The following is a 12,268-nucleotide window of genomic DNA, read 5'->3' as shown; positions in this document are numbered from 1 at the left end:
AACAAAATGATTTTTAGAAATGCAAACACAATTGCAGGATTTACCTCACCTGATTTATAGACTTTGTGCCACCAGAATAATCAAAAGTCTTTGGTATGGGGATAAAAAATAAAAGACACATATAAAAATATAAGAGAAGGCAATCCAGTAATAGAAATATGCAACGGGTCAATTTTGTTTTTTAATAATAATTTTTAGCTCATTATAGTCAAAACATATGAACAGCATGAATAATATTAATGTGATACTATACTTTTTTTCAGACTAAACCTTTGATTTCCACTGTATATTTTGCACTTTTAAATTCACACTATTTTGATTCATTTTAATTCATTTTAATTCAGACTAGCCACATTACAAGTGCTCTATTAGGCACATAAGATTAGTGAGTCATATTCAAAAAGGCAGATCTAGATAAAGAATGCTTGAAAACACATTTTTCCTCAATACATAGGATGTCTATTTGCATATGCATGTATTAGAAAAATTCTCTTCTATAATCATGAATGGTTCTTCATAAGTGGCGGACAAACTTAGATCAAAGAAAGAGAAAATCAAATTGTAAATCATCAAATATTTATTTAGAAGGAATTTAATATGAGGCAGTCTTAGGTGGCAGCAAGAGAAGGTTCATTTCTATACTTGCAAAGTACATACATCTAATCATTTATACCATGAAAGGGGGAAGAAAAAAAAAAAACTGTGTTGATGGTGTTTTAAGCCACCTGGTTGTTATCTCAATCTATTTTTTACTTAAAAGGACTGTTTGGGCTACCTATAATCTCATCAACATTCCTAAGGCATTATGTTCTGGATAACAGTAAATATCTTATTCCCATTGTCACTGTGTCCCACAGCTCACTATGTTTGTTGTCATATACACAGAACATATTTTTGTAAAAGCTGTGTTATCAGTGTAAACAAATAAAATGTCAGAGAACACTTACATGTGTTCTTATTACCCTATGAGATTTCCCCACTATACAAAATATTAGTTATACTTATTAGTTTATTTTTTGTTGTTGTGGTGCTGGGGATTGAACCCAGGACTTTGTGCATGTGAGGCAAGCACTCTACCAACTGAGCTATATCCCCAATCCTATCTTTCCTTTTATAGATTCATTACCTTTCATATCTCTGTGATATGTTCTGCCATCCCACTATCATGTTTGCCATAAACATGGTACAGCAATATATACCTCCTACTGCTCTTAATTGCCTGGAGAACCAGGAAAAATTCAGTGGGATTAAAGAATTAAAATTAAATGGAAGCACAAACACATAATGTGTCTCATAGCTGCTGTATCAATTTTATCAGATTTCACAGAGGTTTAAGTTGTCAAGAACTCTTTATTATATATTTTCCAGAATTTGATGACATTAGATTATTCTATTCTAACAAAAATAATGCAATAGAAAAAAGTACATATTCAATAGGTTCTGTGTATTTATAATAAATGATTCCTACTTATCATTTGTTCAGATATCAAAAAAGGATTTAAATGGAAGCAAGACAGGTAAATTTAACATTTAGAGGGAAAGAGATTTTCTATGTTTTCTGAACTTATGTAATTCATCAATCTAGTAGTTACTACCTAAGTACTTAATTTTTTCCATTTCCTTACCCATTTTTAATAAACATAAAACAACTTTTTGTAGAAGGGGAGTAGGACAACAATTGATTCTATTTACTTGTCATATGTTTTGTTCATATTCAAAAATTTTATTTTATTTTTAATGCCTGTGATAAAGCTGTTCTGGGTGTTATATAACCATTAACATGACCTGCAAGATCCATGTGTTAAAATCTCAACTTGCAATATGACTATATTTGGAAATGGACCCTTTAAAGTAGTAATTAAGGTTAAATGAAGTCAACATGTTGGGACCAAAGTCCAATACAACTAATGTCCTTATAAGAACAGAGACACCATGTATAAGCAAGAAAACGAAAGGCCCATGGAAAAAATTTCAATGAGGCAAGTACCTACAAGCCAAGCAGAACTGCCTCAGGAAAAATAAAGAAAATGAAAATGAAAACCACCATAATGACACCTTGATGTTGGAATTCCCACCTCCAGACTGTGATAAAATAAATTTTCATAGTTTAAGCCACCCAGTATTTGGCAATTTTTACGGAAGTTCTGGAAGAATAATACATAATGCACTGTAAGAGGACCAAACATATTATGTGCCACCTTCCCATTGCAGAGTGTGACTTGGCCTACCTTAGTTAATAACCCTTGTTCACCCTTGAAAATCAAACCAAACACTGTTTTTCACCTAACCTGTGAGAAGCCATCAATGTAATATAATTGGATTCCACGAAATCAAGCACTTAGCTAGGCTTCCTTCATTGAAATAAATGGCAAACTTTTTCTCATAATCAGAGAAAATTATTATTTTATTTTAAACCATACTGTCTACAATAAAAAATTAAAAAAAATAAAAAAATAAAATAAACCATACTGTCTGATACTTACAGTAACATTATCCAGTATTCTTCCCATTGTCGAGGATATTAATAAATTTAATCTGTTTAGAAGTATAATATAAAAAATATTGTTGAAGTTTTAACTATGCACTAACCTAGAGCAAAATTATATGATCTCTTTGTGGGGGCACTGTGAAAAGAACAAATAATGAGGTATGTATTTACTTCCTAGGCAAAGAAGTTCACCCACCCAGAGAAATAGCTAATTTTTTAGTGCCTTGATGTGATTGCCACATCCAGCTGCCTAAATTTCATATTGGGCTCAGAGATTAGGTTTTGCTGATTAACTCAAAGTGACCAACTTAATTTGTATGATTCTGAGGTAAAAAAAAAAATGCCAACTTTTAAAATACAGCTTAAAACATAACTATAAAGCAGGCCATTTACTCAATTCTACTGATTATACTTCCTTTTTATAATGATTAAATAAAACAATATGTGATTATTATTACGGTTATCAATTATTAAAAATTTCCTGTTATCCATAATTTCAAGTGCCTTTGAATTTCATGTACATGATATTAAATCAGGAGACCTGATTTCCTACCATTTATTTCATATGGTGCTGTATCTGATCTACTCTCTACCTTTTGGCAAACTATGTTATAAACAAATAAATACATATTAGTACTCACAACTGCATTATACTCAAGATTCTTTTTAGTAGATACTTTGCATTTTAATGAATTTATATGGTTGTTTCTTTTCCATCAAAAATTTGTTTAATAGCATAATGTAGAAGACGATAATCTTATCTATGTATTCCCAAGGTTTTGGGGCTACAAAATAAATTAATATGCTAGGGTTCTGATAAGAAATTGTCACAGGCTACATGGTTTAAATAACAAATATATAATGTCTCATAGTTCTGGAGCCTAGATTCTCAGACCACAATGTCAGAAGGCATAATGTCAGAAGGGCTGATTTCATCTGAAGCCTGTCTTCCCTGGCATTTAGATGGTCATCTTCTCCCTGTGTGTACCCATTCTCATTCTCTCTCTCTCTCCTCTCTCTTTCTCTCTCTTTCTTTGTGGGTCTGTGTTTTAATCTCTTTTAAAAAAAACACCAGTCATTTTGGTTAAGAGATGGCCCCAATGACCCTATTTTAAATTAATTACATTATTAACAATCCTCCAAATATGATCACATTCTATGATACTAGCAGTTAAGATTATAACATGACTTTTAGGGACACATAATCCTGCCCATAATAGGGAGTTATTTTCCTCATGTTATGACTAAGACTGGAAGACAGAGGTAAAGCCAATAGTGACAGTATTCATTTAAAAAGACTGAAACTTTCTTTTGAACTTTTGAGTGTACTCACAAGAATCAGAACATGTAAATATTTTCGACATATTTTATGGATACAAAATCATTTCTTGGAAAAATGTTTTTTTTTACTACATTCTTTCTAATAAGGCAACTAACAGGATTGTGGGTTGTGTCAATAATATAGTGCTTGTCATTGTCAGGTTACACATTTTAGAATTTTGATGTAATTATATAATTTATACATGCTGTATTAATTGAGTTAATTATATTCTTCAGCTAGATATACATTAAAATGATTTCTGATTGGAGAAACCCATGCATATCTAGATGTTTCAATGATCCATATTTTAGATGCAGTTTAATTTCAACATCCCATTATGGACATAAACTAATGAAGAAGCTATGTATCAAAATGTTGGAATAACAATAGAATAATTCCCTATGTTCTGTGTATGTATGCATGCATTTATTTATTTCCATCTTTGGATCAGAGATACAATATGGAAGTCTGATATAAAAGTAAAAATAACTGTTTCATTAAATTCTGGTAGTTTAGCTTAGCTACCAGCTATGTTCCAAAAAACACCAAGAACATAAGTACACCAGTATATGATGATGATTTTTAATATGCTTTTGGTTATTTACAATGAAGAAACAACATAATTTTAAGACATTCTGAAGTTAGTTACTTACTTATTTATTTATGGTACTAAGCGTTGAAACCAGGGGCACTCTACCACTAAGCTACATCCACAGCCATTTTTAAATTTTGTATCTTATAATACGTTCTTGCTAAGTTGTAGAGACTGGCCTCTAATTTGCAGTCTTTCCACTTCAGACTACTAAATCACTGGGATAACAGGGTTGTGCTTCTGATCCCAGCTCAAATTTTATTAATTTAACTGTATTCATTTTTTCTTATTTAAAAAGTTCAGGTCAAGCCTTTCTCTGATGACTCTGTGAAACATTTGACTGCTAGAATTGACAAAACAGCAAATATGTCCATAATATAGTACTTTTTGCAAGGGTTTAGAGACTGAATTTCATAAATTAACATTGCCATTTGAAAGCAGTTTTTTACTCATTTGAATGTATTTAGAAATGTTCTTGGCTCACTACTTCTCTGTATGATAAATGTTTGTGATATTAGCTTTCTCCAGACCATACAGAAGATTATCTTATGATATTTACTTATTTATGTAACCTATTGTAGAAATAGGCACTAGAAGGACTTCTGTGGTATGCCTCAGTGGCCTTGTTATTCATAAACCCATCCCCATATTTTTATGGCCTGATGACAATAAAATTGTTTTTTAGTGATTACTTTTTCTTCATTCCCCATAAATGAGCCACAGCAGAATAAAATGGAATACTTTTACCAGATCATTTTAAAATACAAGGGGAAAAATGTGATTGCCAATATATATGTTGTCTGATATACTCTTAAAAACATCTTGAGACTTGAGGTATTTAAAAAGAAAATAAACATTCTTCCACTAAAAATCCCTGCATAGACTGGATATAATGATCACTGCATATTTATAAAATCAGACTCTTTCTAATGATTGCAAAATGATTCTGCTCTAAACTGGAATGGAACTTATATATACATTGGAATTTCTAGGTCTTACAATGCTTTCTCTTGTGATAGCATAAATTTTGTATTTGTAGGGATGGAATTTCTGTACAAGAAGAAGAAAATAGGCATCACACAGAGATCATCCATAATGTACCCTGTCACAGCAGTAGCTCTTTCACACAACATATGGCAACAGAATTACCTTTGTACTACCCAACTGAGGGATATAATTTATCCAGTCTGAAGAACTGTTGTGACAGGTAATACATTCAATGCTGCACATGTTTTGCATTTAAATACAGAGGCTAAATATTCACAAGAGTGAACTCTAACAATGAAGTTTTGTTGTTGTTACTAAAAATGAGGTTTTCATTTTATGGCAGAAATATCATTTTATGATACCATCCCAAATAGCTAAAAATGATTGAGGTAGTCTTGTCTGTGATGGACAATAGGGAGAAACAACATTAACTTTGTTAATTCAAAACAACTGAGATTTATAGACCATCTATTTCATTACCCTCATAATGAATTTAACTTCTTTTGATGTTGGAATGTCAATGGATGAAACATGTTTGAATCTTAAGTACAATGATAGTTAAGTTAGAAGTATAAGGCAAGATTTACCAGGGGCACATATTTACAAATAGGTAATTAAATCTGATAGGAATTTTCCTGAAAAGCTATACATTTTCCCTAAATTATGATATGGAAGAGTTGATTTAATGCATGCACAATTTATGTTTAATATATTTTAAAACTAAATTTTCTTATTTTTTGTATCCAGTCAATTGGTCATTAGATAAAATCTTGATCCTTTTATTTTAGGTACTTTCAAAATTATGTAATATTTATTAGTACAAATAACAATGTTCTGAGATGCATATAGGTTCACAATAGCTGCTTATAGAGACTCTTGGTCCTTTAAAATCCAGATATATTTGGTTGGAATCTTTGTAATCATTTTGCTTATTAGAGGTCAAACTTTTCTTATGAAACATCCATTATAAGTAAAATTCTACTGTGCACTGTATCAATTGAGCTTTTTTTTTTCAGTGAAGATTCTGCTAACACACTGCATTGACTTGGAAGTAAATTTTGTCCTCTTGTTGGATTCTTGGATTCTTTCTAACACACACACACAAACACACACACACACACACACACACATTACTGTTCCTGAGATTAACAGATTCTACTTAATATGTGATTGACAGAGTAGGATATAGAACTCATAAGTTCATCTAAAATATTTATCAACTGTTTACTTCAGACTTGTGTAAACTTTCCCAATTTAGTAAAATATTTTGTTATTTTCAATTTTAGATTTTTATTTTCTTCAACAATCTCATAAGCATATTGTGCAAAACTCAATGATTAGTGAACACTCAAAAAAACTGAGGATATCTTTATTTCACAATGAAAGTTTATATCATGCTGCAGAGTTAACTAATGATCATATAAGCACTTTTATGTCTTTTATAAAAATTATCACCAATTGCAATACTTTATTTAACTTGCTCTTACATTATATTCTAAAAAGCTAAAAAAAAAAAAAACACATGTACGATATAGTTAAGACTCTCTTTAGTATAACAAGGAAAAAGTTTTAGCATTTTCAAAATAATAGTAACAGTAATTAAAAAATTTCATATATAAACCAAGACATTCACTAATCTCTACTCAGGGTTTTAATATCTAAGACTTCCCTGTTCTATTAAATGAATGATCATCTTATAAAGAACAATTATCTGTTACACATGGGTATGATAAGAGACTGTAGGTTGCAACATATAGAATATCTAGTAGAAAAACACTGGTCACTTGCTGTTATTATATTTTGTACTATAAAATAAATACAAATTAATATAAAATTAAAAGTTCCAAGTATTATCAGTATCATTGAGCTAGTAAGAACAAAAGTAAAACATTGTTGAAACTGAAAATGGGTTCAAAATAGGTTCAACTAAGGGAGCTATAGAACATAATTATTCCATCTCCAATTTGCATTTAAAGTGTTAGGGGACACTCTTGATTGGACTTACAGGCTATACAATAGGCAAAAGTACCCTGTGAAAGATCCTGTTGACCACATGGATTTCATCCTCAATGGTTTCAGCCAGTGAAATTTACTTTTCTTTTAAAATTGATATTGGCTTAGTCATTTATTGTGGGGATAAGTGCATGGAGTACTGCATATGTGGCATATGTAAAGGGCACCTGTGTGGCAAACCACTTACCCAGTAGGCACAGCCCTGGGCAAAAGACTACATGTTGAGGTCCTAGTGCTTGCTCCACAGTCAGCTCCTTGATTGGTCGCTGCAAGGACAGTTGGCCAGAAATTGTATTGGTGGCTGCCTATAACCTGCTTAGCTACTGCCCGAGTATATGTACATGGTAACTATGCAATAAAATCAGACCTGCTTCCAGCTTGGTCTCCAGAGGTCTTGATTTGTGACTCTGCATCCACACTCTCCTCTACCCTGTTCTGTGGATCTCCTCACTGGAAGAGAGGGAGCACACATGATTTATAATTTTTGAAGACCAAGTTTTAGTGTGTTCCACATCATGAAGGTCTAAAAAACACAGTGATTATTCATAACTACTTAACCAAAAATAGTTGTATGCCTTTTTATTTGGAAAAAAAAAAAAAAAAAAAAAACAACACCATACTCTACCTTCAATTTACTTTTTGCCTACTCCAAAGGATATCACCTCTTTGCAACAATATGGGAATCAGTGGCTAAATCTGTTTCCTTGCCCTTTATTATCCTTATTTTACCTCGTTGAATTGGAAAATTCAAAATGCCTAGGCCAAATTTTCAACAATAAACAAATAAACAAAGAATTATTTTCCAAAAAGAATGACAACACAAGTGTGTGGTAACTGAAATATAATAGTTGATAAAAACTAAAACAGGTCAAATAAGAGAGCAGGGACATATTGAATTTTTTTTAAAAAATGCAACATCCCTTTCTAATTTTAATATGACATTTGTGGAGTATATATTGATGAGTCTCACTTCAACACCATCAGAAAGAGACAGAGAAGGGAGGATGACTGAACAGAGCAACCTTATTCATAATCACATCTTCTTTTTATTAGCCACCTGGTAGACTTTCCATTCACCCAAAATGTCTCCAGATTTCTCTCACTCCAAAGATATCAAAAATCGACCTTTCTCAAAAAAAATAATCCAACCAATTTTTTTTTTCTTCACACTACCTTTACGTTTTCAATTCTATAAAACCATGGTATTAGCAACAAAATCTTTTCTCTATTAAGCTTCATACAGTTTTTAAAGTCAATAACATGTTATTAGTGGTGCTGATGATGTAACTCAGGACCTTGTGCATGCTAAGAGTTATCATTGAGCTCTAAACCCACCCCATTTGAGATGATTTAAAATGTAGTTTCCTTAGAAGTTATCTCCACTTCAAATTGAAGTAGATTAAAATTTACTATGCTTTATTCAAAGAAAAGTGCCAGCATAGAGAAATTGAAACTGCAGAATGGTTAAAGCTTGAGGAATGGCAAATACAGTGTCTCACTGTTATATATGAATAATATTAATGAAAAACATTTGTTTGACAAAAACATCAACAATAAAAGTTCTTCCCTACATAAGTATCAATTTAAGCACTAAAGAAAAAATAATTTCTCCCCCATGTATGCAGCACAACGAAAGCAAAATTCCCCCATGTTCTAACCGAACAATGCAGATAAAACTAGAATACAATGGTATTGCATGATCCATTACAAAGTACACAATTGAAAAAGAAAAATGCCACTTTCATCCTAACATATTACTCTTAGAACAGGTTAAACAATAATCACTCTACAATAATCCAACTGGATTTAGCCTCCAGAGAAAAGCTAGAAAAGTTTTGACAGGAAGAAACTTCATTTTCCAGACTCCAGCACTAAGATTGCAATAAGTGGTTCATTTCCAACTGAGCCAGAGATAAACTTGAGTACCAAGACCTGTCAGACATAAAATTTAAAGGACATTGTGGTAAGGGTTCAAGAGTATGTGCATAGGTTAATCTTAAAAACTGACCACCCACATAATAAGCTTCATGTCCTTGAATAAGAACCTTCTATCCCTCCATATGCAGAAAATGGTTCAACCCAGGGACAAAGAAAGAAATGGTATGGGAGCTTCCTTGAGTGGATAGAGACCCTCCCTCAATAATGTTATAATGAATATTCTTCCTGCAAAATCCCTCTGAATTCATATGCACCTTAGAAACTTGAACTTCTTACTATTTGAGTCAATTTCGAGAATAGCAGTGTGATAAATGTGGGCCTGTTTTCTTCTTGGTATCATGGAAACCAATATCCAGAGTAATATACTTTGACTATTGTTTCTTAAGATGCTTAAAGAAGGTAAGTCACCTCATATTAAGAATTGTCTCTAATTAGAGAGAAATATAAAAAAACAGAGCCTAGAAATAGAGACCAAAACAATCTATTTTACTTCAGGGAAGGAGAAAAAATTGAGGCTAGCATTCAATTTCCACTCAGATTCCTCAGGTTTTAGCTCCCTAAAATCACAGAAGCTAAGTTAACTCCGTCTGAAGAAATAACTTTCAAGTCTTGTTGAAACTGTGCCTGCACTTGACACATAAGAAAAAGCTGCCTTAACAAGACAACAGGATTATTTCTATATGGAAAGGACCGAAGCATTTTATATTTACACCAAATCCTACCAATTCAAAAATTTTAATAGGAAAATGCATTAAAAAGGTAAAAATTTAAAATAAAAGATAATAGAATACCTGAGTATACTTTCGTTGCCAACATTTTTCTTTCTTTTTAAATTACCTTCCTCTGATTTTTTTTCAAGTGAATTTGTTGTTACCATTTTGTAGTGATGCATATAAATAAAACTAATAAAAATTATTTTCTAAAACCAACTTACTAAACAACAACCACTAGCATTTGGAATTGTCTTTACTACAAATCTGTCACTGGTACCCCAGAAAAAAATTTACCATTATTTGTAAAATGTTTAGGAATCCCATCTACTTTGGCTGTCACATTCATCCCCTTGCAGAGACTAAGTATTCCTTAAAATAAACTGTATGAAGAGAATGTAAGAGTTGAAAGTTTCACACACAAAAATTCAACATTAAAATGAGGCCAGTGGTATAGTAGCCATCTTTTATAGATACTTTTCTATCATTTACGCTAATAAATAAGGAAGGTTACAGAGAAAGGGAGAAAGAGAGGTGATTTAGTATTTGGCCGTATCACTGGGATAGAAAAATTGTAGCTAGAAAAACAAAATATCCTCTGAAGTTTCAGCATGGTGTCTAATCTCAGATGTTATTAGTCTGATTGTCTGAAGAGTATAAATCCAGCAGGAAGATGAAGACAGAACTTTGCTGAAATGTAAATCATGATGGCTAGTGTCTTCCATGTAAAAATACTGAAATATCTGCAAAATTCAGTTACAATATCTAACAACGGCTTTCGTAAAAGTTCTGGAAGAAAACATGTCACTATAAAAGAAAAACATTTGAGTTAGTTGGGATGAGCATAAATGAACCTACCACAGTAGACAAGAGACTACCTGGGGTTATTTTTTGTTGTTGTTCGTGTTTTTTTGGCAGGCGGCGATCATGGATCCAGCTCCTGCTTCTTCTGCAGCTCCATTTCAGCTGCCTTTTGTACAGCTGCATCTACCAGCAAGCGGAAGCTGCTGAAATCCTCCTACTCCTCTGGCCACACAGATTCAGAAGAAAAGGACTCACTAGTGGAAATCTTGACCTTTTTCTTTGGCTGGGCATTTAGGATTAGCTTCTGCCTTGGGACAAACTCCGGATCTGTAAGCCTCTCTTCTGACTCCTGGCCTACTGGCAGCAGGGACTCAGGCAAGCATTGTACCTTGTCTGGAAGTTTGGCCCCTGACTTGACCTGCACAAAATGATCAGTGCTCTGCTGTTGGGCTTCATCGACGGCCTTGTCTTTAAGGTGGTTAGGGTCGTTTACATCCTGTTGAAGCATTTCCGGGAGAACGCGTCTGCGGGCATTTATGAACCAGTTTGAAATCTGAAGAAATGATAAATTAGTTTGCTCTGACAGCATTCGTTTCTCTGCCTCTGAAGGATAGGCCTTAAACCGGTGCTCATCGAGCCAGTCGCGGAGAATCTTCACGGACTCTGATGGCAGGTACCCTTTCCGTTGCCTCTTGCTCTCTGTTGAGGTTAGAACCTTGTCTGTACTACTGTTAGGTTTCGATGTGATTGAGGTTTCTTGGACCTGGCCTTGGATTTCCGATGGGCTATCCTCGGCGGCCTCCATGTTCTTGAGGACTGTGTTCACAATCTCTGGAAAGTCTGAGGTAGGATTAATGTAGGTCTGGCAGATCCATAAGAAAAGGCATGAACAGTTTTCTAAAGGGAAGTCTCACCCGTTGCTTCCCAGCGAGATGAACGGAGTTGCTAACCGCACAATCTACAGGCTCTGTGACGTCACATCCCCTAAACGCATTACGTGCACTGCCCCTCCCCTCCATTTCCTGGTTCACCCTTGTGCCACTGTTCGGTTTTTTTCCATAGTTTCCAATGCGCATGTTTTCACCCGAGGAGTTGGGAGCTCTTTGGAGTTGTATTTCTCTCCTCCAATTTTTGTTCTCTGAAGAAATCTGTTTTTCTAGTTAAGTCCATTGTTTTCTTTCATTTTGATTTTACTTTCCATGTTCAAAGACAATCTTAAGAATAATTTTAACTACACTTTTGCACCCTACTATAGTGATTTTTCTTCTCTATGACCTTGAAATCTGTGACTTTGTCATGACATCATTGTGGCTTTTGGGTCATGATAGCCAACAGAAATTAAGTAACCAAGAGAAATTGTTTTTGTTGTTAGAAACGTGGAGCACTATAGGTTTTTAGAAATAACTAATTGCAGA

The 12,268-nt window shown here is 33.4% G+C and overlaps 1 protein-coding gene across 1 annotated transcript; it reads right to left on the bottom strand.

The window, feature by feature from the left end:
• Nucleotides 1-10,974: 10,974 nt before the first annotated feature.
• On the bottom strand, nucleotides 10,975-11,929 carry Tgif2lx (TGFB induced factor homeobox 2 like X-linked). The gene is given in 2 exon segments (XM_046427812.1): nucleotides 10,975-11,715; nucleotides 11,768-11,929. Coding segments are annotated over 2 exon segments (903 nt in total).
• Between the last annotated feature and the right edge of the window lie 339 nt (nucleotides 11,930-12,268).

Source organism: Marmota monax, unplaced genomic scaffold (assembly GCF_021218885.2).
Source record: "Marmota monax isolate L192 unplaced genomic scaffold, Marmota_monax_Labrador192_F-V1.1 WCK01_AAM20220418_F8-fsc00067, whole genome shotgun sequence".
NCBI lineage: Eukaryota > Metazoa > Chordata > Mammalia > Rodentia > Sciuridae > Marmota > Marmota monax.
Note: the sequence above shows the minus strand (reverse complement) of the source record. Positions and strands in the feature narration are given on the sequence as shown.